Source organism: Bos indicus, chromosome 22 (assembly GCF_029378745.1).
Source record: "Bos indicus isolate NIAB-ARS_2022 breed Sahiwal x Tharparkar chromosome 22, NIAB-ARS_B.indTharparkar_mat_pri_1.0, whole genome shotgun sequence".
NCBI lineage: Eukaryota > Metazoa > Chordata > Mammalia > Artiodactyla > Bovidae > Bos > Bos indicus.
The window spans coordinates 16,708,717-16,736,552 of record NC_091781.1 but is presented as its reverse complement, the minus strand read 5'-3'; the positions used below and the strand labels follow the sequence as shown (position 1 = coordinate 16,736,552).

General features: G+C 53.6%; 3 protein-coding genes across 14 annotated transcripts; 2 read left to right on the top strand and 1 right to left on the bottom strand.

The window, feature by feature from the left end:
* The first annotated feature begins 255 nt into the window (after positions 1-255).
* IL17RC (interleukin 17 receptor C) lies at positions 256-11,840 on the top strand. Of its 11 annotated transcripts, XM_019984768.2 has the most exons (19): positions 257-614; positions 886-907; positions 1,082-1,234; positions 1,509-1,583; positions 1,674-1,783; positions 2,420-2,531; positions 2,804-2,848; positions 4,369-4,508; positions 4,733-4,792; positions 6,536-6,590; positions 6,676-6,857; positions 6,952-7,002; positions 8,378-8,423; positions 8,564-8,685; positions 8,956-9,015; positions 9,526-9,574; positions 10,859-10,954; positions 11,060-11,098; positions 11,188-11,840. In XM_019984768.2, the coding sequence occupies exons 1-19, from the start codon at positions 510-512 to the stop codon at positions 11,814-11,816; spliced, it is 2,151 nt and encodes a 716-aa protein (XP_019840327.2). In that variant the 5' UTR covers positions 257-509; the 3' UTR covers positions 11,817-11,840. The 11 variants fall into 11 exon arrangements, with proteins under 11 accessions (XP_070632320.1, XP_019840330.2, XP_070632321.1 ...); XM_070776219.1 differs by lacking the exon at positions 6,952-7,002 and having other exon boundaries at positions 256-614; XM_019984769.2 differs by lacking the exon at positions 2,804-2,848.
* Positions 11,841-11,987: 147 nt separating this feature from the next.
* On the top strand, positions 11,988-20,219 carry CRELD1 (cysteine rich with EGF like domains 1). The gene is made up of 11 exons (XM_019984767.2): positions 11,988-12,101; positions 12,622-12,814; positions 13,037-13,119; positions 15,706-15,816; positions 16,122-16,213; positions 16,884-17,060; positions 17,145-17,240; positions 18,118-18,201; positions 18,383-18,478; positions 18,659-18,793; positions 19,555-20,219. Exons 2-11 carry the CDS (start codon positions 12,641-12,643, stop codon positions 19,767-19,769), a joined length of 1,263 nt encoding a protein of 420 aa, XP_019840326.1. The 5' UTR covers positions 11,988-12,101; positions 12,622-12,640; the 3' UTR covers positions 19,770-20,219.
* Positions 20,220-21,001: 782 nt separating this feature from the next.
* PRRT3 (proline rich transmembrane protein 3) lies at positions 21,002-27,836 on the bottom strand. 2 transcript variants are annotated; one of them, XM_070776217.1, is made up of 5 exons: positions 27,692-27,786; positions 27,441-27,577; positions 24,081-25,155; positions 23,716-23,871; positions 21,002-23,121 (listed from the first exon to the last, which is right to left on the bottom strand). In XM_070776217.1, exons 3-5 carry the CDS (start codon positions 25,096-25,098, stop codon positions 21,362-21,364), a joined length of 2,934 nt encoding a protein of 977 aa, XP_070632318.1. In that variant the 5' UTR covers positions 25,099-25,155; positions 27,441-27,577; positions 27,692-27,786; the 3' UTR covers positions 21,002-21,361. The 2 variants fall into 2 exon arrangements, with proteins under 2 accessions (XP_070632318.1, XP_019840712.2); XM_019985153.2 differs by lacking the exon at positions 27,441-27,577 and having other exon boundaries at positions 27,692-27,836.

Sequence of the window (27,836 nt, the reverse complement as noted above, 5' to 3'; positions counted from 1 at the left end):
GGACCTGGAGTCCCAGAGTCATATGGGAAGTGAAAATGCCCCAGGATTGCCCAGAACTCTCCTCCTTAGGGACTCCCAGAGTGAGTAAGAGCTCCCTTACTCACCCATTAGGCCACCACCCTCTTCAGGGGCCCCTCCCAGCCAGGTGTCAGCAGAGAAGGAGGAGGAGGAGGGGAAGAGGAGGAGGGACTGAGCCACCACCACTCCAGTCCAGGGCTGCTGGCTCCCAAGTCTGGTGTTGGTGGGAGGGACCGGGCGGGGCGGGAACAGACGGCTGCCTGCCGGGAGCCAAAACGAAAGCACTGTGGCTGGGACTGGCCTGGAGTCTAGACTCCCGGGAGAGGCGAGCGTGAGCGGGCCAGCGCTGGGACCCCAAGGCTGAGGAGCGATTCCAGCCTCTCCTGCCCCGAGGCCCGCGGCTGAGTGGGAGCAGAGGTGTGGTGTCTGCCCCCCCTCGGGGGGGGGGCAGGACAGGGCCTCAGGCCTGGGTGCTGCCTGGCACCTGGAAGATGCCTGTGCCCTGGTTCCTTCTGTCCTTGGCTCTGGGCCGGAACCCCGTGGTCCTCTCTCTGGAGAGGGTTGTGGGGCCTCAGGACACGGCTCGCTGCTCTCCGGTGAGTCTGGGGCCCCGGGCGGGCTGAGGAAGGCTCCGGGTTCGGTCTGGGGCTGTAGAGGCCCTAGCCTGGCTCCTGTCACTGCCATCCCTGTCAGAACCGCCCTGGCTGGTCTGTCGGGTGCTGATGGGGTAAGAGAAGAATGGGGAGGGGGCAAGAGCTAGATCTGAGTTCTTCTGGGAGGGACTCGAAAAAGGGAGAAAGAGTCGGCGGCCGAGGGAATGTTAGATCTGGAAGCATAAACTCTGACTTGTCTTTACCTCTCTCCCAGGGCCTGTCCTGCCATCTCTGGGGTGAGTAGCTCTACTTTTAGAGAGGAAAGATCTTCCTGGGTTGGCAGCAGGGAAGAGGGATGGGAGCTGTTCAGCCTAGGGAGAGCCCAAAGCTCCTTGCCCTCTGGGGGTGTCAGGTGCAACCAGACTCTGGGTCTGAGCAGCTTCAGCACCTACCCCACCCTTCACATGCAGATGGTGACGTGCTCTGCCTGCCTGGGAGCCTCGTGTCCGCCCCAGGCCCCGTGCTGGTGCCCACACGCTTGCAGACAGAGCTGGTGCTGAGGTGCCACGAGGAGACTGACTGTGACCTCTGTGTGCGCGTGGCCGTCCACTTGGCCGTGCAGGGTGAGCCTATCATCCTGTGACTGGGCATTGGGTGCACGTGAGTGTGTCTGTTGTGGACACAAGGACAGGGTGGGGGGAGACTGTCAGGTAGCCCGGGGCATCCTCAGATTCTCCTGGAGACACTGGCCAGTGCACACCGCCCAAGTCAGCCTGGTCTCACTGCCCACCCCCCAGGCCCCAGGCCTGGCCTCTGCTTCCAAGCACCGAGCTTCCTGGAAGGAAGCTAAACCCAGAGCTGAGGCTGGACCTGTGCCTTGCTCTTGGGCCCTTCCAGGGTACTGGGAAGATCCTGAAGATGAAGAGAAGTTTAGAAGAGCAGCTGACCCAGAGCTTGAGGAGCCTAGGAACGGTGAGAAGAAGCTGGTCGACCCAGCTGTCCCTGCCCAGAGCTTTGCCCTCCCTCCTGGGCCTGACCGCCTCCCCGCCCTGTTGTTCACAGCCTCTCTCCAGGCCCACATCGTGCTCTCCTTCCAGGCCTACCCTACTGCCCACTGTGTCCTGCTGGAGGTGCAAGTGCCTGCTGCCCTCGTGCAGCCTGGTCAGTCTGTGGTATGCAAAATAATAATAACGCTAACCACTTCCTAAAGCTGAAATTCATGAAGTACTTTCATGTACATTATCTCTTTAAGTCCTAATCTCAGCAGGGCTGTGGGCAAGTCATTTCAGTCCTTTATGCTTCAGTTTGCTTGTCTGTAAAGTGGGAATAAGAGTAGCCCCACCTCGGGAATTCTCTGGCAGTCCAGTGGTTGGGACTTCCAGCTTTCACTGCTGAGGTTTGATCTCTGGTCAGGGATCTAATATCCCACAAGCCATGAGATGTGCCTCCCCCACCAAAAAAAAAAAGAAAAGAAGAATAGTCCTATCTTATATGGCTGTTGTGAGAATTAAATGAGTTGATATATGTAAAATACCTGGTATAATGCCCAGCTCGGAAGAGCCTCAGAAAGTTTAATTTTTCTTTTGTAATCCCTTAACTGAGTGGGAGGGTATTATCCCTTCACTGGCCCTGCTGCCACTCCTCCTGAGGGTGTGTATCTTAGAGTCCTTGAGGACATGTTCATGATGGAATTTGGGGGCATAGAGTATAGTCATTGGTTGGGAATAGGGCAGAGGGTGAGTGGAGAGGGTCCATGGAGAGGATTCTGAGCCTTATACCACCAGCCTTCCGCCACCCTCTCCTCACAGGGCTCTGTAGTATTTGACTGTTTCGAGGCTGCCCTGGGGGCTGAGGTGCAAATCTGGTCCTACACTCAGCCCAGGTACCAGAAGGAACTCAATCTCACGCAGCAGCTCCCTGGTAAGTGACCCCAGAGCCTGAGGGGCCCCAAGTCTGGCCCCTTGTCTGTCTCCCCACTGGCAACTGCCCCTCTGCACTCACCCCCTTGCTTGTCCCAACTTCACTCAGTCACTCTCGCCCCCAGCCTCCCCAGGTGACATTGCTCCCCAGTGGGCACTGAAGTAGATATGGGTGATATTGAGGGGACAGGGAGTCTTCCCAGGGGTTGGTTTGCCCCCCTCCTTTCTTTGGCCCCTAACCCCACTGGAGGCTTTTCTGTGATCTCTCCCCAGACTGCAGGGGTCTGGAAGTCCAGGACAACATTCAGAGCTGCTGGGGTAGGAGCTAGGTCCAGTGAGGCTGGGAGGAGGGAGGGGCTTGTTCTGGAGTGGGAGGGGCCCTGGGAGTCAACTTCAGGCCTGGCTGCCACACCCCACAGGCTCACAGAGCTCATTGATTCATTTATCACACATGATCTACAGTAGTTCCTACTCCGTGCCAGGCATTCAAAGGTGAATTCTCACTCCTTAGAACAAATATTTGTTCATACCAGAGACAGCCAGAGGCCCAAAGCATGGTCAGGATTATGGTGTAACCCCTGTCCTGCCCCAATATATCAAAATAAAAATAGCTTTAAACCATAAAATAAGGGCTAAGGATCTCAAGGTTCTGATGATGTTTTTCACATAAACTATTTGGACTTTTGTTTCATTCCTTTAAAAAAAATACTTTATTTATCATGGTGTACCATACATACAGAAAACTGTAAAGTGCACTAATTTTAATTCCAGTTCAATTAATTTTTACATATGTGTACACTTGTGTAACTACCAGCACATCAAGACAGAAACACTGTGGGCTTCTGAACTCTTATATTATTTCAACTTCATTTTCTGCTTAGTTTCTTAAACTTAAGCTTGATGCCTCTTTGGTAATTCATTTAAGACTGCTCAGCACCAGGGTTTTGATATACAGATACACATCACGGATTTCATGTCTTTATTCATTTAGTAGACCTTGATTCACTTAGTCATCAGATATTTATTGAGTAATTATTCTGCCCAAGGAATATCCCTAGGCACTGGAGATAAACCAATTAAAAAAAAAAATCCCTGCCCTCACAGAGCTAACATTCTAGCTGGGAGTCAGGGTCATAGTAGAGGTGACAGAGGACACTTCCACGTATTTCACGTGGAAGTGTGAAATACACAGTAAGTTAGATGGTAATTAATACTATAGAGAAAATTCAGGGAAGAGGGATATGGAGGTTGGGAGTGGCAGTGGTCAGTCAGCATAAGACCCGAAAGAGGCGAAGGAGGAGCCATATGCGTATCTGAGGGGAGAGGGTTCCATATGGAGGGAAGCGCCAGTGCGAAGGGCCTGGGGCAGGAGCGTGCCTGGTATGTTTAAGTGTTAGTAAGGAGGACAGTGTCTGCAGCAGGTTAATTAAGGACATGAGTGCTAGGAAAGGAGATTGGAGAGGTCACAGCAGCCAGACAGGAAGTACTTGCAGGCACTGTAAGGACCCTGACTTTTACTGTGGGAGTGAGGTGGTGGGGGCGGGCATCAGAAGGTTCTGAGCAGAGGAGAATGCTTTTAGTGGTTACAGGGTACTTTCTGGCTGCAGAGGGAGAAGCAAGGAGAAGAGCCAGCTCCAGACCCCTACTGGGGTCTACACAGGCTCCATCTTGGGATGCAGCCAAAGTTTGGTTCGTGATGGAGACACAGGCTCTGCCCTCCAGGGGCCCCCTAGTCTAAGGGGTTTGAAGGAAACTCCAAAGGGCAGTGGGTGGGTATTACCCAGGCTTGGGTGTGCGGAAGAGGTGAGGGAAGACTGTCTGTCTGCATCCCCCTGCAGCCCTGCCCTGGCTCAACGTGTCTGCAGATGGCGAGGACGTGCGCCTGGTGCTGGACGTCTCTGAGGAGCAGCGCTTCGGCCTCTCTCTGTACTGGAACCAGGTCCAGGGCCCTATAAAACCCTGGTGGCACAGTAACCTGGTGAGGCCTCCCCCTCCCCAAGTCCATTCTCACCATACGCTGATGCCCATGCTAAAGTTGCAAGTGCCTTATCACAGGGGACCCTTGAAAAGGACACAGCCACCCACAGTCAAAGCAAGGATCATCGGTGGGGGAACAGCTACCCCCCTGGTGTCCTTAACTTTGGCCTGCAGCCTTCCTCCTACTCATCTTCTCCAGCTTCTCCCCTTCTACTTGTCCCACAGACTGGACCACAGACCATTACCTTGAACCACACGGACCTGGTCCCCTGCCTCTGTATTCAGGTAGGAGCAGAGTCTGGCCGGGGGCCCGGGGAAGGGGATCAGGGAATTGGTGAGAGGGTTGGTCCTCACCTGCCTGGTGGAATCTATGGCTCCTAGGGGCTGGCCCCCTTGACCTTTTCTGTCCTGTGTCTTCTCCTTGTGCATGCCCTGAACACTCTTCCTGCTCTTTGAAGGCTTCTGCCACTCCTCTAGTTCCCTCTCTGGGCTTCCCTGGAGAGTAGAGCCTGTGTTGTGAACTCAGACTCATTTGAATCCTGATTCTTGCCATTTCCTAGCTCTGTGACCTTGAGCAATTCACTTCACCTCTCTGAGCTTGTTTCCTATAAGTAAAATGAGAATAACAGTACCAGCCTAAGAGGGCTATTACAAGGAAGTGTGCCACTTCCAGCTTATATATGCTATAATAATACATTCTCCCTCTGATTGTACATTTAATTGGTCATCAGGTCCCATGTTTTACTTCTGACATTAACGTCTCTCATTCTCACTACCTAAAATGCCCTCACTTCTTTTTCATATACCCTAATCCTTCCAGTTCAAATGTTACTTCTTTCCCAAAGCTTTTGTTCAAACTCCTGGCCTCTCCTATCTCCTCCAAATCTTCTTGCATTTCTGTCTTTTCTGTTCATTATTTATCATTTCTTTTGTTATTTGAGCACCTGTCTCTTCTTGCACAAGACAAATCCTCAATAAATGGAGTGCTTGGTTTATTAATTTGTATACATGTTTTATTCTTACTACAACTGCGAATCTGTGATTTCCCTGAAGGCAAGGAAATAATAACTATTCACATTTAGTAATTTCCCTGGAGCTTTGCATAATGCTTGGCATCTAGTGGGTGCTAATCAAGTTTGTTAAGTTAATGAATGAATGAATGCGTGAAACTCTACTGCTTAGCACAGTGTTAGGACATGTAACAGACATTCATGAAATGTTTGCTGTCACATAAATGTTCTCATTGCCAAGCACAATGCCTACTACATAGTAGCTCTTAAAGGTTTGCTGAAGAAATTATTCTATTTCTCCTGTGCTTAGAACAAGGCTAAGCCAAGAATGGGTGCACTTAAAAGGTCTATTGGAAGAATAAATGGAGAATAGATGGATGTGTCCTTCACACTTAGCACAGTGCCTAGCAAGTAGTGTGTTCTCACAAAGTGATTGTGGATTTAATTGTCGAATGTCCCTATGCCTACCATAGTGCTAAGACACATGGTAGGTACTCATTAAAAATTTGTTGAGTGAAGATGTTGCCAGATGTTGGCATGGGGATTGCTGAAAGAATAAATGTGTGCAATTCTAGGACTTTGCAGAGAACAGGAAGACCATATGTTTGTAAAATACGTCCTCCCTCTATATTCAGTATCCTAGAGGGATTAGTTCCAGGACTTCTGTGGATACCGAAGTCTGTGATCCTCAAGTCCTTTATATGATATAAAATGGTGCAGTAGTTACATATAATTCACTCACATACTCCCATATACCTTAAATCATTTCCAGATTGTTTATAATACCTAATACAACCTAAATGCTATGTAAACAGTTTCCTGTAGACAAATTCAAGTTTTGCTTTTTGCAACTTTCTGGAATTTTCTCCCCAAATATTTCTGATCTGAGGATGAGGGACAGTGGATAAGGAGGGCCAAGGAGGGCTGACTGTTTGGGGCTGAATGAATGCATCCCCAGGGCTTTAAGCAGAGGGTTGGCTGGGTTGAACTGACCTGTGGAGCTCTCTTTCCTTTCTAGGTGTGGCCCCTGGAGCCCGACTCTGTCAGGACCAGCATCTGCCCCTTTAGGGAGGGTGAGTGAACAGGTCCTGCCAGGGCGGGAGCAGTGCGGGAGGGACCTGCTGGTGAGCAGTGCAGTGACCTGTCCTGTGCCTGCAGACCCCCGCGCACACCGAAACCTCTGGCGCGCTGCCCGATTGCAGCTGCTTCCCCCGCTGGGCTGGCGGCTAGACGCGCCATGCTCACTGCCCGCCGAGGCCACTCTGTGCTGGCAGCCACTGGATGGGGGCCCCTGCCTGTCGCTGGTCCCGCCGCTGCCCCGAGAAAATGTTACTGTGAATGTAAGTGAAGTGGCAGGAGGTTCCTGGGGTTGGGGAAGGAAGGGGAGCCCAGGAGCCCACTTTCATGACCTCATGCATTACCCTCTTTCCACAGAAGGTTCTTGAGTTCCCCTTGCTGAAAGGCCACCCCAACGTCTGTGTCCAGGCAAGAAGGGGGCGCCAGAGAGCTGAGCTGGGGAAAGGACCTGCACGGACCCCCAGTCTTCTGGATCCACTTTATCCTTGGGTCCCTGGAGCAAAGTGGTTACCAACTTCCTCTTTAGGAGTTCCACTATTTACTTTAGCAGTGCATGGCATGCAAGCCTGGGCACTTCACCTGTCTGAATGTCAGTCTCCTCATGTATTTAATGGGGATGATAATAGTAACTACTTCACAGATGAAGATTAAATAAGTGCTTCACCTTGGTGACTGGCACAAACTAAATGTTCAGCAAACCTTAGCTGCTTTGATACTTGTTATAATTATCCCATTTCCCTACCTGGAGAAATGGGTTGCTTTACAACTTCAAAGGGTGGTTATAAAAATATTAATTCAAGATTTATTGAGCACCTACTATATGCCAATCACTGTTTTAAGCTCTTGGGATAGCTGTGTCAGTGAATAAAACCAATAAATATTCCCACCTTTAGAGAGCTTATGTTCTAATGGAAAAAGACAGACAATAGACACAATGAGTAAATTACATAGTCTGTTAAAATTGTGTATAATTGCTATAGAAAAAGATGGGGAAGGATAAAGGAGGGTTGTAGTTGCAATTTCAAGAGGGGCAGTCAGATGAGGCTTCTTTGAAAAGGTGGTTAGATGAGAAGGGAGTATATAAAGTGCTATCAGAAATGAAAAGAGTAGGGACTTCCCTGGCAGTCCAGTGGTTCAGACTTTGCCTTCCAGTGGAGGGGGTGCAAGTTTGATCCCTGGTTGGGGAGCTAAGATTCCACATGCCTTCCAGCTGAAAAGCCAAAACATAAAACAGAAGCAATACGGTAACATTCAATAAAGACTTTTAAAATAGTCCACATCAAAAACAAACTTTATTTTTTTAAAGAAATGAAAAGAGCTAATTTAGGCTGGGCTTCCCAGGTGGCTCAGTGGTAAAGAATCTGCCTACCAATGCAGGAGACATAGGTTTGATCTCTGGGTTAGGAACATCCCCTGGAGAAGGAAATAAACTCACTCCACTATTTTTGCCTGGGAAATCCTGTGGACAGAGGAGCCTGGTGGGCTACAGTCTATGGGATCACAAAAAGTTCAGACACAGTTTAGAGATTAAACAGGGAAGCAATTTAGGGCTGTCAGACCCTTTAGCACAGATAACCTCATGAGGCTGAGGCTGAGAAAGATGGAGTGATTCCTCATTAACCAGCCTTGAAGCTAGATCTGCCTAAGTTCAGGTCCAGAGTCCAGACCACCTCCTCCCCCAACCTGACAGGCCTCCCCCTTGTTGCTCCTTCCTTCTCTTCTGATTTTTCTGGCCTCAGCTTCTTTGTTCCTCATGTCTCTAACTCTGGCCTCTTTTGAGCAGGTGAGCACCTGGGAGAAGCTACAGCTGCAAGAGTGCTTGTGGGCTGGTGAGTGGAACCTCAGGGGAGGCTGGGGCAAGGCCACTGCAATGGGGTGAGCCCAGGAAGTGCCAGCCCCTGGGGTGAAGGTCAGACATGGAGCAGGGTTGGGTTGGGTCTAACTCAGAGTGGGCTCTCACCCTTTCCAGACTCCCTGGGGCCTCGCAAGGATGACATGCTGCTGGTGGAGACACGAGGCCCCCAGGACAATGGTTCCCTCTGTGCCTTGGAACCCAGTGGCTGCACCCCACTGCTCAGCAGGGCATCCACGGTGAGGGATGGCGGGCCCTCCTCCATGTCCCTTTCCAGCTCCATCTCACACCTGACCTCAAATTTTCACTCTCTTCACATTCCCCTCCTTCAAGCCAAGCCCTGTGCTGGTCTCTGGAAATGTGGGGGTGACTTAGACTTGGACCTTGTTCTCAATGGCCTCTCAGAAGTCTCCCAGCCTCCCTCCCCAACTATCCCGCCCACCTGTAGCCTGGTGGGTCGCCTAGGTGTGGTGCCTCTAGGTGACAGCCCCCACTCCTTGGCTTGGCAGAGGGCAGCTCGCCTTGGAGAGCAGTTACTACAAGACGTGCAGTCGGGCCAGTGTCTACAGGTAAGTAGGTGGCAGGAGGGCCCTTCCCAATGCCAAAAGGCAAGGGGCTTCAAACCCTGTCTTAAACTTTTTCTACCTCTTACTGTGTCTAGCAGGAAAGAGTGAGAACCCTTCTGGGGCAGGGTCCTCCTCACTGTCCTCTAGTGCTTATTTTCTGTCCAGCCCAGGGGAACCTAAGGGTTGAGCCACTGTCCCCAAGTTGCTCACTGCTGGGTAAGAAACCAGCAAACAGATAACCACTGGATTAAGACAGTCGATAACCAATGTGTTAAGCTTTGGGTTCCAGGGGACATTCAAGTAAGGGTCTCTTCCTGTGGGCCAGTTCTGGCACCAGAAGGAAGGCACAGTCCAGAAAACAGGCACAGCATGGGCAAAGCAGAGCAGCTTGTGGCAACCTGCTGTGTGTAGAGGGAAATACGCATGGTCAAGGCTGCAAATTTGGGGCTGGAACTTGGTGAGTGTGGAACACCAAGCTGGGGCCCTGGATTTGCTTTTGTTTGTATCTTACAGCTCTGGGACAATGACCTGGGAGCACTCTGGGCCTGCCCCATGGACAAGTGTGAGTATTACAAGAACTGCCCTTATCTGTACAGGGAGCTGGAATCTTGACAGGGACCATTCCCAGGGAAGCATACACAATGAATGGCCTTGTCCTTCCCTGGCTAAGATCAACCAGAGGGTAATTCCTTCATTAATTCACAAACTAATCTGGTGATCCCAGTATCACCAGAGACAAAATCCTTGTCCTCATGCCAGTGTCCAAAGCCCTGAATGCTTACAGAGGGGAGCTGATCTAGGTCAGGCGAGTTCAGGGGAAAGGTTGGAAGTGAACTCTGAAGGCTGAGCTAGATGAAGGGGGTGGGTAAAGATGCATTTTTGTGAAGACCCTGGGTGATTTTTTGAGGAACTCCAAGGTGGCCACTGTGATTGTGTTTTGAGAGGTAGACCTCTGTCATGAGATGAGGACATGAGGGCCATTGTAGGGCCTTGGGAACCAATGTAACCAATTTGGATTTTATATTAAGAATAGCAGGAACTTTTTGAAAGGCTATAATCAAATTTGCATTTGAAAAGATCTTGGGCCGCCCTGTGGTAATGAAAGTGAAAGTGAAAGTCAGTCAGTTGTATCCAACTCTTTGGGACCCCATGGACTGTATAGTCTATGGAATTCTGCAGCCAGAATACTGGAGTGGGTAGCCTTTCCCTTCTCCAGGGGATCTTCCCAACCCAGGATCAAACCCAGGTCTTCGCACTGCAGGTGAATTCTTTACCAGCTGAACCACAAGGGAAGCCCAAGAAGACTGGAGTGGGTAGCCCATCCCTTCTCCAGTGGATCTTCCCGACCCAGGAATCGAACTGGGGTCTCCTGCATCGCAGGTGGATTCTTTACCAACTGAGCTATGTGGTAGAGTTAGAGGCAAAAAAGAAAGAGGTCAGAGACACCAGATAGAAGGCTGCTGCAGTCATCCAAGAGAGTGAGGTCAAGAGTCTAGCAACCCTAGCCTTGGAGTGGGGGCAATAATCTTAGCTGACATCTTAGCACTTACTATGTCCCCTCAGCATTATGTTCAGTGCTTTATGTGGATCAATACATATAGTCCTCACAAGAATCCTATGAAGTAGATACCACTGTTACCTCAGTTTTACAGAGGTGAAAACTGAGGCAGAAGGTGAAGTCACTTACCAAGGTCACCCATGTAGATTGATCTGTGTTCATACCCTGTACTCTGACCCTATGAGCTCTGACTTTGGGCAACTCTCTTCATTTCTCTGAGCCTCAGTTTTTCTCCTTCGTGAAGTGGGGGTCTCTTAACAAGCCCATCTTCTCCCTTAATTCTCCTAGACATCCACCAGCGCTGGGCCCTGGTCTGGCTGGCCTGCTTACTCTTGGCCGCTGTGCTTTTCCTTCTCCTTCTTCTCAAAATGAGCCGTGTGAAAGGTGAGCGCTTCCCAGCTCCCCATTCCCCAGGGGCAGGACTGGAAGTTGGCCAGGAGAAAGCGGGGACCGGGCTGACCGGCTGCCTCCGCTCCTCTCCCCTCGCAGGGTGGCTGAGGCTCTTGAAGGAGAACATCCGCGCGGGGGGTGAGTGTGAGCAAGAGCGGGGCGGGGGGCCGCCCCCAGCGGCCCTCGGGCCAGCTCACGTCTCCCTCCCGCTCTGTTCTCTCCCGCAGCGGCCGCCCGGAGCCGCGCGGCTCTGCTCCTCTACTCCGCCGACGACGCGAGCTTCGAGCGCCTGGTGGGCGCCCTGGCCTCGGCGCTGTGCCAGCTGCCGCTGCGCGTGGCCGTGGACCTGTGGAGCCGTCGCGATCTGAGCGCGCAGGGAGCGCTGGCCTGGTTCCACGCGCAGCGGCGCCAGACCCTGCAGGAGGGCGGCGTGGTGGTCCTGCTCTTCTCGCCCGGGGCCGTGGCGCTGTGCCGCGAGTGGCTGCAGGATGCCACTTCGGCGCCCAGGGCGCACGACCCGCACGATGCCTTTGCCGCCTCGCTCAGCTGCGTGCTGCCGGACTTCTTGCAGGGCCGCGCGCCCGGCCGCTACGTCGGGGCCTACTTTGACAAACTACTGCCCGCGGACGCCGTGCCCGCCCTGTTCCGCAGCGTGCCAGTCTTCTCTTTGCCCTCACAGCTGCCCGACTTTCTGGGGACTTTGCAGGGATCCGCCGCCCCCCGCCCTCGGCGGCTCGCGGAGAGAGCGGAGCAAGTGTCCCGGGCCCTGCAGCCCGCCCTGGATAGCTGTTTCCGGCCCCCGGGGGCCCCGGGGACAGGACGCGGGATGGGGCCTGAGGCAGGAGACAGAACTTGAATAAAGTCAGACCCTATTTTTCTACCCGTGTCTCCAGTGTGTCTCCTCAGCTACTGTCCGCCGAACTACCGCCAGTATCCGGTATCCCCGCGCCCCTTTAACTCCCGGACAGGTGCAGTCCGGAGACGTCTCTGGTTGGCTGGCATGGGGTGACGCAATGGCACATGGCCCACTGCCATTGGCTGTGGCGTGGGTTCCTCCCCTCCCGGCTGCGGAGTCGGCGGCGGGTGCACGTTTTACGCAGCCGCGGCGTTGGGAAGACAGCTGCTGGCGACCGCGGGCTGGGTGGGTTGTCCCTTTCTCCTCCGCGGCCTATGTGGCTCTGGATCCTTCCTTGCCCGCTAGTGGGCCATGCCTTTGCCGTCTGAAGGCCCTGGACCTGACCTCTTCATATCCGGATCCGGGCTCCTCCCCCCGCCCCCACACGGGGGTTCCGGACTCCTCCCCCCAAGACCGTCCGTCCGGAATCTTCTCCCGCAGTATTAGGAATCTAACCAGTTTTCCATAATCCCGCTGATTCAGCCTTTTAGAACCGTATTCCGACACTAAAACGATGGGCTGACTCCTACCTCCTTGCCGAGGATCCTGGCCATCTACCCCAGCAGCGACGAGGATAACTTATTACCATCCTGGAATTTTAGAATAGCTTCCTTTCCCTGTCTCCCCTCCCTCGGACTTAACCCAGTCTAGCCTTGTTTTCTTATACCACAGATCTGGGCCCCCAGACCCGCAGCACCGCAAATCCCACCCTTTTCTTTCCCACTTGGCTTCCCTAGTGAACCCTCCGCATATCCTCTGTCTACAGGTCCCCAGCCTGGGAAAAGATGGCCCCAAGATCCTCAAGGGGCATAGCCCCAGCTATGCTCTGTGGTTTGAGCCTCTTCCTTGGCTTCCCAGGCCTGGTCTGGGTCCAAATTTCTGTGCCTCCCCAATCTTCTCCCCACACTGAGCCCCATCCGTGTCACACCTGCCGGGGACTGGTTGACAGCTTCAACAAGGTGGGTGCATCAGCAGTATAAGAGGGAGGGGCCAGCTACTGTAACACAGTGGTTGAGAGTTGGGAGCTCTGGGATACAAGCCTGTATGAACTCATGTCCCAGCTTGGTTACTTGCTATTTGAATAGACTTGGGCAGGTTGCCTCTCTGCCTCAGTTTCTTGGTTTGTGAAATACAAGTGCTAGGATGTGCCAGGCAATATTAATAATTTTCTCCATTTCCAGGGCCTGGAGAGAACCATCCGGGACAACTTTGGAGGTGGAAACACTGCTTGGGAGGAAGAGAAGTTGTCCAAATACAAAGACAGGTAAGAAAGAGGCTGGAGGGGTGAGTTTGTATACCTAACATTGCCAGTCTCTGCTATGCTGGTAGAGGCCTAGAGACACGTGGAGAGGACTTACTCAACCAATGTTGCTGAATATAGGACAGCACTAAACAAGCCAATCAGAATCCCTCCTTCAGGGAGCTTACATTCTAGTAGAGGAGACAGTGAATAGATAAGTTGTTATTGTTTAATCACTAAGTCATGTCTGACCCTTTTGCAAGCCCGTGGACAGTAGCCCGCCAGGCTCCTCTGCCCATGGGATTTCCCAGGCAAGAATACTGGAGCTGGTTGCCATTTCTTCTCCACGGGATCTTTCCGACTCAGGGATCAAATCCACATCTCCTGTATTAACAAGCAGATTCTTTACCACTGAGCCACCAGGGAAGCCCAAATAAATTAATAATGTCATATCAGGTGAAGAATGGTAAAGCAGGATGGACTGCACATTGGTGGGAGACATGGCATTCAGCGTATGACATTTGAACAGAGACCTGAGGTGCAGAAGCAGACTGTGCAACAGTTCAGGAAAGGGTTTGGACAGAGCGGGACTGAGCTTGATGTATTTCAGAAGTGGTTGGATTTGGAGTAAACTGAAGGGAGAGTGGCAGAAGATGAAGGCAGAGGGCCCGGAAAGTCACAAAAAGACATTTAGATTTTGTTCTGAGTATATCAGGAAGTCATTGGAAGTTTTGAAGCTGGGAAGTGATAACAGTTTTATTTGTACCTACAAAAGGTCTCTCACATGGACACAGGAAAACCAGTTGGGAGGCTAGGTCATAGACTAGGCATGTTGGCAGTGGTGGATGTGGTGAGAAAGGGTCAGAGTCTGGGTTTATTTTGCAGATAGGATAGAACGTGATGATGGAATCATCATGAAGTGTGAGAGGTTTGGGGCCTGCACAACTGGGTGAATAGTGGGACTTTCCTGAGATGAGATAAATGGGTCTAGGGGAGGCATGGAATCAGGTGTTCTCATTGAACATGTTGGGCTGAAACGTCCATTAAATAGTCAAATAGAGTTAGATGTAGGAGTCAGGAGTTCAGGGGAGAAATAGGGCTGGAAACATGAATTTGATAGTCATCAACATATAGTCAGTGTACAAAGCCAGGGAACAAGATGAGATTATATTGAGAGGAGAGGCTGAGTCCTAGACCCTTTAACTTTTCAGAGTCCAATTGGGAAGAGGAATCGCCATGCTTGAAATTAGACCATGTTGTCAGTTGGGATCCTTTGTACCTTCGGGAAGGTCACTTCACCTTTGATTCTCTATTTCCTTATCTGTAAATTGGGAGTATTAATGTCAATCCAATTTTATATGATTGTGGTAAAGATTAAACTGTGATTAAACCACTAGAAAGAAAAGTTTTGGTACTCTGTAACATTGGTCATTTTCCTTTCCCTCAGTGGGCCTCATTTTCCTCATTTGGGAATGAAGGGATTGACCAAGGTAACCCTAAGGGCAATTCTAGCTCTATAATGGTTCCTGTTTTGTGGTTTTATTTTAAATCACCACGTCCCATATGCCAGGCACTGTGCAAGACCCTTTAAGCATAATGTAATACATTTTTTGTATTGCATATATATTAAAATTGTTTTATTGTTGTAAAATGGAATAACACAAAATTTACCATTAGATATACCAATGTATATTAAATATATATTTAGTATGTTCAGTGTTTTGCAACTATTACCATCATCTAGTTCCCAAACAATTTCATCCCTCAGAAGAGAAACTCCATCTCCATGGAGCATCATTCTCTCTTCCCCCAGCTGCTGGAAACCACTAATCTGCTATCTGTCTCCGAGGATTTGCTGATTCTGTTGGAATCATACAATATGGCCTTTTATGTCTGGCTTCTTGCACTCAGCATAATGTTTTCAGGGTTCATCCACTTTGTAGCAAGTATCAGTACTTTATTACTTTTTAAGGCTTAGTTATGTTCTGTTGCATTAATAGACCACATTTGTTTATCCATTTATCAGTTGATGGACATTTGGGTTGTTTATACCTTTTGGCTACTGTGTATAGTATTGCTGTGAACCTTTGTGTACAAGTTTTTGTTTGAACACCTGTTTTGCATTCTTTTGGCGAAGTATCCAGGAGTGGAATTACTGAGTCATATGGTGATTCCATGTTTAACTTATGGAGAAACTGCCGAATGGTTTCCACAGTGGCTGCACCATTTTTCATTCCCACCTGCTATGTAGGAGGGTTCCAGTTTCTCCACATCCTTGCCAACACTTGTTATATGATATGTTTTTAACTACATCTACCGAGCAAGGCTATTATATTCTGTTGTGCAGATGCAGGGACTGAGCTGTCTTCCAGCAAACCTACAGGGGAGCCATTGTCCCATTTTACAGATAAGAAAACATGTTCAGGAGAGGTTAAATGACCTGCCCAAGGTCACACCACTAGATTGGAACCCAGATCTGTCTGACTCCCAAAACTAGCACCCCTTGGCCTGTGGCCTTTGACATTGTCTGGCACCAGGTGGGGGAAGGGATTATAAGAGGGTAGTAGGTGGGCTGGAGTGTGTTCCTACCACCCGTCCCTGTCCCGTCAGTGAGACCCGCCTGGTAGAGGTGCTTGAGGGCGTGTGCAGCAAGTCGGATTTCGAGTGCCACCGCCTGCTGGAGCTGAGTGAGGAGCTGGTGGAGAGCTGGTGGTTTCACAAGTGAGTGAGAGGGGCCTTCCTGGGCGGGGCTCAGGCCAGGCCCGGCTGGTAATGCAGGGGGTGGCGAGCTAGCGGCTATGTCCTCCTTTGGCTCCTTCCTCCAAACCCAGGTGTGCCAAGGACTTCTGGGGAACCCAGGCTCCCACTCTGAGCTGCAGTCTGCAACTCTGCCAGTCAAGAAGAGGGCGGCCTTATGGGTCCTGTGCCCACAATGGCTGTATCACAGATGCTGGGGGAGGTTGGGGGAGGGGGGGTGGGCGGCGCCTCTGACTCTGTCTCAGCCCCCGCACTGTCCCCCTCCTCAGGCAGCAGGAAGCCCCTGACCTCTTCCAGTGGCTCTGCTCAGATTCCCTGAAGCTCTGCTGCCCCTCAGGCACCTTCGGGCCCTCCTGCCTTCGTGAGTTTTTCCAGGTCTTCTTGGGGGCTGGAAGGGAACTGCTGGGGCCAGGGGTCCAGTTGTGGCCCTGCCCCTGGCTGGCTCTGTGAGCTTGGGCTCCTCAGATTACTTCTCTGGACCTTGGTTCTCACCTACCTCACAGAGCTGGTTGGTGAGATGAGCAAATCAATGGGGAATGACTCTGAAAAGAGATACGGGGCTAGACTGAGTCAGATGGGACCATGGTTTCTATCATGTATTTGAGAAATCTGCCCCCCGCCCCCAGCCCCGCCTTTCCCATGCCTGGACTAAGGGACTAAGGTATGACCTTCTTAGGGACAGGCAGGTGTTGCCTTGAAGCCCCTGCTGTCACCAGTTTTTTTTCCACGAAGTCTTGAGACAGGAGCTGAACTCACTCCCAGCCCCTTTTGAAAAATCTGTCTTGCAGTTGCACATATAAAGAGTTAGCAACAAAGATGGTCAATTCAGTCTTCCTAAAAGAAAAGATTTGTAAATAACCTAACCATTCCACAATGGAATGGTTAGATAAATTTCATAAAGTTTTATGACAGAATATTATGGCATTGTTAAAATGGTTTCTTCTCCAAAAATGTTTACTGACATGGGAGAAAATACTCTCTACATACAAAGTTGTATTTATGACCCCACCTGGTTCGGTGTCTGCCCACAGCCTGTCCTGGGGGTGCGGAGCGGCCCTGCGGTGGCTACGGCCATTGTGAAGGGGAAGGGACTCGAGGGGGCAGCGGGCACTGTGACTGCCAAGCTGGCTACGGGGGTGAGGCCTGTGGCCAGTGCGGCCTCGGCTACTTTGAAGCAGAGCGCAACGCCAGCCATCTGGTATGTTCGGGTAGGTAGCTCAGAGGCGCGGGGCCGGGCAGGGGTGTGTGGGATACCTGCCTGCCCACCCTCATACTTCCTCCGTTCCGCCCAGCTTGCTTTGGCCCCTGTGCACGCTGCTCAGGACCTGAGGAATCACATTGTCTACAGTGCAAGAAGGGCTGGGCCCTGCATCACCTTAAGTGTGTAGGTGAGTGGCACCCTGTCTGGGAGGGCAGGCAAGGTCTCGGGCTTGGTGACCGACCGACATACATATCTCTAGGCTCGACCAGTGCAGTCTGCATCTTCATAGAGAAATACCAACCTGCAAAAGTGGGAAAGTAACCAGGCACTTTCAGTACAGACCAATTGTTGTATAGCGGGAAATGTGTCTCATCCAGTTTGGTGGTGGGGAGTCAGGAAAGGCCTCTTGGAGGAGGTGTCACTTGGGTCTGGTCTTGAAGATTGGAGAAGGGTTAGCCAGGGGAATGAGGATAAACTTGGGGTCAGGAAACCTGTGTTCGAGACTTAGTTTGGTCCTTGTCTAGTCATTTAGATAGACGAGGGTAAAGGCTAAGCCGCTGTAACAGAAAGATCCCCAAAGACTGTGGCTTAGTGAATATAGAGGTTTATTTTCATGTCATATCAGTGTTGAAGCCGGTGATCCAGGCTAGCAGAAAAGCTCTGCTTATCACGGTCATTAGGACCTGGATTCCTTCTGTCATACTGTGCAGTCATGGGCATCTCTTTGTTTCACCATCTGGCACTGAGGAGGTGAGGTAGAGAAGAAGGGGCACAGAGGATCTAAGTCCATTGTTTTAAGCGAAAAGTGCAGCACGTCACTTTTGTCTGCATCCCGTTGGCCAAAACTCAGTCCCAAGGCCACAGTTAGCTGCAAAGTTGAAAACCAGTAGTCTCCAGTTGGCCAGGCGGAGTCCAGCTGCACCCCTGTATCTGTGGCGGCGGACAGCCTGCTGTCTCAGCCACACTCTTTGAGCCTGGGCAAGTCCTTTCCCAACAACCATGGCCTCAGCTTCCCTGTGAGTGAAATGGGGATTGAAGTCCCCACCCTGCCGGCCTCTTCGCAGACATTGATGAATGCGGCACGGAGCGAGCCAGCTGTGGAGCTGACCAGTTTTGTGTGAACACGGAGGGCTCCTACGAGTGCCGGGGTGAGTGTCTGCTCCTGTCTTCTGGGGACAGCTATGGGGAGGGTTGGGGGAGCTGCTCCACGCCTTTCCCCACAAACTGCCACCTTGCCAGGTGCCCCAACCCCTCCACCCTAGGTCCCTTCTGGAGCAGGGCTCCCCCAGGCCTACGGGCAGCTCGCCCCCATCTCTCTTCCTGCTCCAGACTGTGCCAAGGCCTGCCTGGGCTGCATGGGGGCGGGACCCGGCCGCTGTAAGAAGTGTAGCCCTGGCTACCAGCAGGTGGGCTCCAAGTGTCTCGGTGAGTGTCCTGCCACCCAGGAGGGCCTTGCCCACCACAAATTGACAGGGGCTGGACTGTGGACGGGGTGTGGGAAGGAAGGGCGGAATGTTGTCTGAGCCAGGGCAGAGGGGTGTCAGGATGTGAGTGAGATGGGACCCTGGCGGTCAGGGCTCTGAACCCTCCTTGCCCTCCCTCAAGATGTGGACGAGTGTGAGACGGCGGTGTGTCCGGGGGAGAACCAACAATGTGAGAACACCGAGGGCAGTTACCGCTGCATCTGTGCTGATGGCTACAAACAGATGGAGGGCATCTGTGTGAAGGAGCAGATCCCAGGTGAGCCCCAGGAACCTGGGGAGGGGAGTTCCTCAATACAGGGGGAGGGCCAGCAAGCCCCTCGTCTGGGCAGCTGCAGACCTTCCCTTCCCCACCCCTTCACGAGGCTGCCCTGGCACAAGAACCCCACCTCCCAGGCTGGCTTTCGGTGGCCTCACCCTTCCCAGGGTAGAAAGGAAATCTGACTTGGTGTCAAATCATTCTGCCTTTCCAAGCCTCTTTCCCCATCTGTCCTTGCCCTGCTGCTGAGGGCTGTTGTAGGCTGTGGGTGTGATGAGACGAAGGACAATCACAATGATGGTGATAGTGACCACTTCCATGGTTTCAAACTGCATGTCACATGCTGTTCCAGGCATGTTGTACATATTGACTGATTTCACCCCTAAAATAGGATGTGATGGATCTTATTCTCATCTCCACTCTGCATAGTGGAAACAGGGCACAGATGAAACAGCTCGCCCAGGGCCCCATGGTAAGCAGGTGGCAGAGCTGGATGTCAAATCCAGGTGCTTTGACTCTGGAGCCGGGCTTGTACACATGCTCTGACATGACAGTCTCATGGCCTTGGGCAAACCTCTCGGCACCCCAGTTTTCCATTTAGTGAAACATGGATAATAACTGCCCATCTGGGAGTTGTTCTCAGCGGTGAATGACGCTGTGTGCTGGTGTGCCCAGCAGGCATGTTTGTGGCAGCGATGATCAGGTGTGTAGGAGGCTCCAGAAAGAGAAAATGGTGACAGATAGGCGCTTCTCTTGCTCAGAGTCAGCGGGCTTCTTCTCGGAGATGACGGAGGACGAGCTGGTGGTGCTGCAGCAGATGTTCTTCGGTGTCATCATCTGCGCACTGGCCACACTGGCCGCCAAGGGTGACTTGGTCTTTACCGCCATCTTCATTGGAGCTGTGGCAGCCATGACTGGCTATTGGTTGTCAGAGCGCAGTGACCGTGTGCTGGAGGGCTTCATCAAGGGCAGATAATCGCTGCCACACCTGCATCATCTCCTCCCGCCCAGGCTGCCCCTGAGGTCGGGACTCTCCCATCTGGACACTTGAGGCACTTGCTTTATTTTTGAGAGTGGGGTAAGCACCCACTCCGCACTTTATAGAGCAGCCCAGACACCAGGCCCCTGGAGTGAAAAAGTAGCCCCAAGGGTAGGTGCCTTGAGATCTTGACTTTGGGGCACTGGGCCAGCTTCACAATGTGTGAATTTTTTTTAAACAGTGTCTCCTCGTTGTGGCTGCTGGTGAGCTTTGGCCCTTGCCCAGGGTGAGGCTGGGGGAAGGTGTCCCTGCAGAGGTAGGCCCTTCACAGCCCCCTCCTGCCAGCTGCATGCTGCCAGTTCCTGTTCTGTACTCACCCCCTGCCCCTCAGCCACTGATTTATTTATTCATCTCAGGAAATAAAGAAAGGTCTTAGAAAATGGAGAATCTTGTCTTCCTACCTGTTCCCACCTGCTGTGGGTTGGCTTAAGCTACTGAGAGCCCTCCACCCTTGGGGAAGTTTCCTAAAGCCCTGGGAAACTGAGGGCTCTCTTGATGGGAGGAGTAGAGGGAATGCAAAGGAGAGCCTTGGCCCTGAAATATGTTAAGAGAAGGGGGATGGCGGAACCAAGCTTAGGAATGGAACTTTCTTAGTTCAGTACTGCCTATCATTTGCCAAAGGACCCTGACAAATGACTCTTCTCTAAAAAATGACTCTTCTATAAAATGGGCATAATAATGCTTCCCATCCAGGCTTAATGTGAGAATTAAGGTGATACAAAGAGCTGAAAAGTGTACAGCAGATAGATATTCCATGAAACATTGGTAGCCATTATTTTTAAAGCCTCCAAGAGGACTTCCCTGGTGGTTGAATGGTTAAGAATCTGCCTGCCAGTGCAGGGGACACGGGCTCGATCCCTGGTCCAGGAAGATTCCATGTGCCAACGGGCAACTAAGCCCATTCGCCACAACTACGGAAGCCCTCATGACCTTGGGCCCATGCTCCACAACCAAAGTAGCCCTCCCTGGCCACTGGCCAAGACTAGAGAAAACCCACACACAGCAAGGAAGACCCGGTGCAGACCAAAAAAACCAGCCTCAGAGGGTTGAGTGCCCTTTGGAATTCCTCCCTTCCACAGTACACACAGGACTTGGAATCACTAGGTGGGTGGGTGAAGGGGGCCATCTCCTCTAAACAGGATCCTGGCAAGGGCAGAAGGAGGCATGAGCCAAGTCCTAAGGTTTATTTCTTTGGCACAAAGAGGACAGTCTGGACAAGCAAGACTCATCTCCACCCTGGGGAATCTGGAGGGGATGTTTCGGGCACCTGCATCCTGTTCCCCATTCTCAAATCCGTGCATGTCCACCCTGTATTCCGTATAAGTCTCGGCCTTTGTGCAAAATACCCGCTGAAAAAAATAGAGATATTTTAAAAAACAAAAATCCTGGGCTGGGGGTGGGTTCATGTCTGGCTGTCTCCGGAGCTTGCATTCAGTTGGAGGCCCAGGAATACTCCTGGAATGTCTTTCAAATGCTCAAAGTCCCAGAAGGTCTGCGCTCGGGGCCCTGGTCCTGAGTTTCTGGACCCCTCAGAGCTCGATGGTGTCACTGGAGGCGCTGCGCGAGTCTCCAGTCTTGCAGCGAGGCTGGACCCCATTCTGGGGCTCCCCAGACCATGCGGGAGCCGGGGCAGGAGCTGGTGTAGACAGTAGCTGCACTGTGCTGGGCAGCTCATCCAGGGGCAGACTGTCCACCGACGACAGCCCGTGGCGCCACGGGTTCCAGCTAATCTTGAGCGAGCCCCGGGAGAAGCTGTCCACGGAGCTGCCGGAAGCCGCCGCGTCAGCTTCTTCCACCACGTGTGGCGGGACCGGGCCGCGCACGCGCACATCGCTGAGCGACCGGCAGCGGCCTCGGAGGAGCGAAGAGCCCAAGCCGTCGAGCTCGGCGTCGGGGTGGCTGCCCCGGCGCGACCGCAGCGCGCCCCCGGGCGGCGGGGAGGCCAGGCAGCGGAGGCCGCAGCGTCGGAAGACGCTGTCTTGGACCAAGTGCTCTCGGAAGAGCGCGGCATCGATGCTGCGGCTCAGGTTGATGGGTGATGGCGGCCGCAGGTCCAGCTCGCTTATTGACGGCGCCGGCCCCACGCTGCTGCGGGACAGTCCGGGGCCACCCTGGGGACCGCGGCTCAGCGACGTAGCCGAACCCCAGGCGCCGGAGCTGGGCGTGGCTGGAGGCCCACCCTCCGCTGGATTGCGGATAAGGCTCTTGCTGATGTCTAGGGTACCCGCGCTGACGCCACTGGGCCCCGCATAGCAGTTGTTGGGCCGCTCCGGCACCTCGCTCTTGCTAGAGGGCGTTGGGCACGCCAGGCGCAGCAGCTTAGCCCAGCAAGCGTGCTCTGTGGGTGGCCTGGGCCGCGCGGCGGCCAGAGCGGCCAGCGCCAGGGTGAGTGCCCATGTCAGCTCCAGCAGGCGCAGCCAGAAGTGCACGCCCCACCAAGCCCACGAGAAGCGGCCCACCCGGCCCGGGCCCGGGTACAGCCAGAGCGCCGCCGCCAGCTGCAAGCCGCTGGCCAGCAGCCCCAGCGCGCCGGCCACGGCCAGCAGCCTAGGGCCCGGGCTGGCATCCCAGCCTCTCGGCCCGTCCAACAGGCGGCGACGGCACAGACAGAGAGTGCCCAGAGCCACGGCTGCGCCCCAGGCGCACGATAAGCCCTGGGCCAGAAGGTTGAGCGCAGGCCTCACCGACAGCAGGTCTGTGGTGAGCAGCCCCAAGCCGTGCGTCAACGCCAGTGCTCCCAGGAGGAGTGGGTTCTGCAGCTGCTGTGGCAGCCCCGCGCCCAGGCCCAGCAAGGTCAGGGCTGCCAACGCGGTGAGTAGCAAGGGGAAGGGCAGGTTGTAGAGCACGAGGCCGGCGCGTAAACCCAGCCGTGCCTGCGAGCCATACGGGTCGGTGAGCATGTAGGCGGATCGCAGACCCCCCGCTACCAGCACCAGCACCGCCGCTACCAGTGCCAGCCGGGGCCCAGCAGGGGCGGCTGCCAGCGAGGCCAGTGCCAACAACGCGGGCAATAGGAAGAGCACCCCCACCCCATAAACGTGCAGCTCCCAGGAAAAGCTCAGCACCCGTCGCAGGGGACCCCAGCGCAGAGGGGGTGCCGTGGCGTTGGTAGGGGGGCTGGAGGCAGGGACTGATGCCATGGAGCTGGCTGAGGGCTCCGGAGGGGGTGGCTGGCCCAGGGCGCGCTGCGTGGTGACCCGAATGAGGCCCCGGCGAGACGTCGAGGGGGCCTGGACAGGGGGTGCTGGGGGATGGCTTTGGGGGCGCCCGGGCCACTCCTCGGCTTCATCTGCAATAATAACAATATTAAAATAGCCCTTTGAAAAGTGCTTTTGATTTCCCATCATGCTCCAGTGTGGTGAACAAGTTATATAACTTTGCCAAGCACATCTGTAAAATGGGGATGGTAACAGCAACCCCCTCCTTGGGTTGCGGTGAGGATTAAACCTTTAGCATAGTCCCCAACACCCACTAAGGGTTAAATGGATGTGTCCTGCCATTTTTATTGAGATATCAGCAGTTCTCGTTAGGGGCTGCATATTAGAATCACCTGGAGATCAACTCAATCAGAATTCCTCTTGCTGGAGCCTGTGCTTTGGAATTTTTTCAAAGCTCCTCCAGTGAATTGTGGGAGTTGGAGAATCTCTTGCACTAAATAAACCCATGTTAATTTAAGACTTTTCTAGTCCCCAGAGTGCAAATGACTTCTCCCAGAGTACCCAGTGAGTAGTAGTTTATTATCCTAAGTTGTTTGAAGTTGTTGGTCAGTTCCTTTAAGGAGGCATTCATCCCCATTCATTCCCCACCCCTCCCCTATATGCTTCACACAGGTTCTTTTATTCCAGAGTACCCGCTCTGGCCAACCCCCCAGCCATGCCCTCACCTGGCTTCAGGGATCCCACAGGGCTCTCTGTTCGGTTTGCAGTTGGGCCAAGGTCCAAGGGGCCAGGGATGAGGGACTTGGGGGTACCTGGGGCCTCCACTGCACCTCTCACCCGCTGAGGGGAGATGGGATCTGCTCCATTCATTGCTGCCAACTCTGAAATAAAAAAGCAGTCATGGCTTTGCCTGACCCTCTAGCGTTCCCCCAAATCTAATCTTCCAGGAGAGAGGCATATCACCCTCATTTGCCAGAATGAGGTAAATGGGACCCAGAGGGAGCAGAGGTCACACAGAAACGGGGACATCCAGCCGCCCTGGAACACTGCCCCTCCCAGCCCTGATCAGCACCCTCACTTTGATACCCACCTGGCTTGGGCTGCCCATCAGAAGTCTCTGAGGATGGGAGATCTGACGGCTGGGGTCCTGGTGAGCCCCTGACATCAGGGAGGTGAGCCTCTTTGGGGGAGGGACTTGAAGAACTGACTTCCCAGGCCTCCCCAGCTCCAGCCGTCTTGGGCAGCTCCATGGGCTGCTCCTCAGCAGGAGGAAGGCTTCTGGCCAGTGCCAGGTCTGGTTGGGACTCAGGCTCCTGAGAGGATGCCCCCTCAGCTGGTGACACTGAGCCAGTATCAGGGGCTGCTGGACCCTGCTGGGTGGAGAGGGGGCCTTGAACTGCCTCCTGGAAGTCCTCCTCACCCCCACCCTGTTCTTCCACCCCCGGCCTCGCCACAATACCCGGGTGGGGCACAAGAGTTGGGGAAGGGCCCTTGTGGTCCTCGGGAAATGTCTCCGAGACCCTGGTCTTGCCTTTGGCCAACAGACCCTCATCTCTAGGCGGCAGCTGTCCCACTCGGCCTCCAGGTCCCCCCGACGTGGGAGGAACAGTGGCTAGCCCGAGGTGGAGTCTGGGAGTCGTGGGGAAGAAAGGAAGGTGGGGTGCCCCCACTGGATAGGGGACTGGTGCTTCTTGCTCCATAGGCTCCTGTGAGTCAGGAGGTCCTGTCCAGCCCTGAGAAATTGGCCCTCGAGCCATCTGGAGGTCGTCGGTCACTGGGAGTCCTCCTTTCTGAGCCCCGTGGGCCGCTTTAGGTCCATGCAGGGCTGGGCCAAGGGCGTCTTCAGGCCTCTCTGGCATCTCCTCAGCAGGGACCTGGGGGACACTGGCATTCCAGGGGCTCTCGTCTCGGGGGTTCTCCCAGAAGAAGTCGAAGGCCTGACGCTCCGTGTCAAGAGGGCCCTTGCCTTGGGCTCCAGGGGCCAAGTGTGGTTCTGAGTCCTCAAGGGGTCTGGGAAGGCCCCGGCCCAGGGCAGGGCTGGCCCCCAGGGACAGCAGGGGCAACAGCAGCAGGAGGCCATGCACACAGCCCCAGGGGCTGGGGGCCATGCTCCACGCTGATGCCTGGGCCTCGAGCCCTCCGCTTCCCGTCCTCACCGGATGAGCCTGAAAGAAGGAGAGGGGGATGGCGCATGAGGGGGGTCTCCGATGGCTACCCCCTGGGGGCTGGTGGGAAAGAAAGAAGCAGCTTCCTCTCTACCCGTTCCTTCCTGTTCAGCCTCTGCATGCTACCCAGAGTCCTTTTAACACTACCTCTCTGGTCATGCCACTTGCCATAATTCAGAACCTTCAGTGGTTCCGCATCACCCTCAGGAGAGAATATAAGGTCCTCTCCTGGCCTCCCAAGGCCACACCAGGCTGCTCACCTATCCCTCACCACCCACAGAACTGCCTGACACTCCACGCCTTCGATACTGCTCTTCCCTCAGGCTGGAATGCCGTCTCCCTTCTCCTTGCTGAAATCCTTTATATATAAATATATTTTAAATCCTATTCTTGAAGGCCCAGCTCAAAAATTACAGAAGTGGAGAGGGAGAGGAATATGCCCCTGCCTTTGAAGAGGGATCTGGGTTTGAATCCCAGCTTCACTAGTTTCTGGGTGACTGACTTTTCCCCTCCGCATCATGGTTTTCCCATCCGTAAAACGGGTATAATAATAGTACCCAACTCCAAGGGCCTCTTATAAGACATAACAAAACACGTGATGGGCCAGGCCCATAAATGGAGCTGAATAAGCATTAGAGCCCTCTGGCTTTTCCTTTTGTCCAGAAAGCTTTCTTTCTCACCAACCCTCTAACCATGTCAACAAATAATTGGAGCACGTACTGTGTGCCAAGCCTGGGGAATAAAGCAGTGAACAAGACTGGCAAGATCTCTGCCCTCATGGAGCTGGTGTTCTGGGTAAAAGACAGACAATGACTACTTTTAAATAAGATGGGCTATGGAGAACATAATACAGGGGTAAGAAACAGAAGAATGGGGGACGACTTTACACAGGCGTGCAAGAAAGGCCACTCAGGTGACATTTGAGCTAAATACAGAATGGGAAGAAGGAGTCATCCATTAGATGATATCCAGGAAAAGCATTTGCTGGAGGAAACAAAGTGCAAAGGCCCTTCGGCAGGCAGAAGGAGCACAGCAGACGCAGGAGAAAGGAGCAGAGGGAGATGAAATCAGGGAGGCAGGGCTTTCTCAAAAGCCACAAAAAGGCACCTGGGTTTTTTTCTCAGTGTCCCACCCAGGAAGCCAAGGGAGATGACAAGCATAGAAGTTACAAGGGAGATCTGAGAAGTGTTTTAAAAGGGGGAGAGAGGCCGTTGCAGAAATCCAGGTAGGCTTTGACGGTGGCTTGTTTCAGCTTGAGTATTTCTTTCCCTGACACCTTCTCCACCCCTTCCGTCACACCGGTCACACAGCATAGTAATCTCCTGTCTCCCCCACCCGCCTGGGGCTTCTCAAGGGCTGTGTCTTTTATTTCTTGTCTCCAGTCACTGCATATGCCTCAACCAAGTATATTCCCTTACAGTTCCCCTTCCTGAGAGTCCCTAATGTAGGCGGGAGGCAGGAAGGGACCCCACAGCCAGCAGAGGGGGACAGCGGCTGTGAGAGCCAGTGCCTGGGTGAGTTTAAGGGCAGAGACCCTGTTCGATTTCTCTCTGGGGACCAGTTGTGCTCAAAGCTCCCAGGTTCCTAATCCTTGGTGGCTCACAGACACCTTGAGAAGCTGAAGAAAATGCCAGGTGGCCTCCCCGGGGAAATGTCCAAGTTCACCAAAGCTTGTGGGTAATTTTAGGGGGAATCAAAGACCCCTTAAACCCATCCCCCAAACTGAGTTTAGGCTCCGCCTCGTTAGTTCATTTCTTAAACCTGGCCCAGGCTAGGTGCTGGGGACCCGAAGAGAAGGCTCAGTTCCAGTGTCCAGAGTGGGGTTGACCTGAGGTGGAAGAACTGGAAGGCCACGGACACAGGCGCTGGTGAATAACAGTTCTCCTTTGTCAAGCTCGTCCCCACTTAGGTTCCTGTGCTAAGCTTAGCTGAATGTCCTCGATTTCATCCACCTCTCCCGACACAAGCAGGTGTGGGTATATCCATTTCATAGGGGAAGAAAGCAAGGTTCAGAGAGGCTGAGCAACTCAGCCAAGGTCACACAGGCTGCCAATGGCTATAGCAGGGGCTGTGAAACCCGCACGGACTCAGTTTACACAGGGGGTCCGAGAAGATTTGCAGAGGAGGAGGCAGTAGAGTTGGGCCTTCAAGGATAAACATATGCCATCTGCTCACCACCCCCGATCCAAGAGATGTAGTCATCTCCGGATGAGCAGGGGGCTGCCCAGCTTTGGGTTCCAGCTGCTGAAGAGATTTTTTTTTAGTGGGGAGGGTGTTCTCCCTACCTCAGGGACTGGGGAGAGGCCGTCCTGGGGGGAGGGTGCGGGCCGCCGCAGGGCAGCCTCAGGAGCCGGTCCATCTCGGGTTACCTCTCCTTTTTCTCCATCTCCTCTCCTCTGGCTCCGCGCCTTCCCGCAGTGTCCTGGGTGGGGGTAGGCGCTAGTGCAGACCCTGCCGCTCGCACCTGAGAGCGGGGCTGCAGGCCATGCTCCCTGCCGGGGCCCCTCCACTGCCCCCTCCCTAGTCCACTCCTCACCTGGGCGCCAAGCTGGCAGCCCCCGCGTTCACCTTGCGCGCGTCCCTGAAGCTGCTCTCCACGCCGCATCCTCCGAGATGCTCAGACTTGGCTAACAGAGCCCGGCGCTGCCGATAGGGGAGCCCGCCCACAGGAGTGCCGTCCC

Coding starts and splice junctions, on each gene's coding strand:
- IL17RC (XM_019984768.2), top strand. CDS start 510: ATGCCTGTGCCCTGGTTCCTTCTGTCCTTGGCTCTGGGCCGGAACCCC. Junction 1,235..1,508: donor CGTCCACTTGGCCGTGCAGG/GTGAGCCTATCA, acceptor GGGCCCTTCCAG/GGTACTGGGAAGATCCTGAA. Junction 7,003..8,377: donor ACCCCAACGTCTGTGTCCAG/GCAAGAAGGGGG, acceptor TCTTTTGAGCAG/GTGAGCACCTGGGAGAAGCT.
- CRELD1 (XM_019984767.2), top strand. CDS start 12,641: ATGGCCCCAAGATCCTCAAGGGGCATAGCCCCAGCTATGCTCTGTGGT. Junction 13,120..15,705: donor TTGTCCAAATACAAAGACAG/GTAAGAAAGAGG, acceptor CTGTCCCGTCAG/TGAGACCCGCCTGGTAGAGG. Junction 18,479..18,658: donor GGTGGGCTCCAAGTGTCTCG/GTGAGTGTCCTG, acceptor CCCTCCCTCAAG/ATGTGGACGAGTGTGAGACG.
- PRRT3 (XM_019985153.2), bottom strand. CDS start 27,760: ATGCGGCGTGGAGAGCAGCTTCAGGGACGCGCGCAAGGTGAACGCGGG. Junction 23,872..24,080: donor TGATGGGCAGCCCAAGCCAG/GTGGGTATCAAA, acceptor TTTTTATTTCAG/AGTTGGCAGCAATGAATGGA. Junction 23,122..23,715: donor TGTGGGATCCCTGAAGCCAG/GTGAGGGCATGG, acceptor TTATTATTGCAG/ATGAAGCCGAGGAGTGGCCC.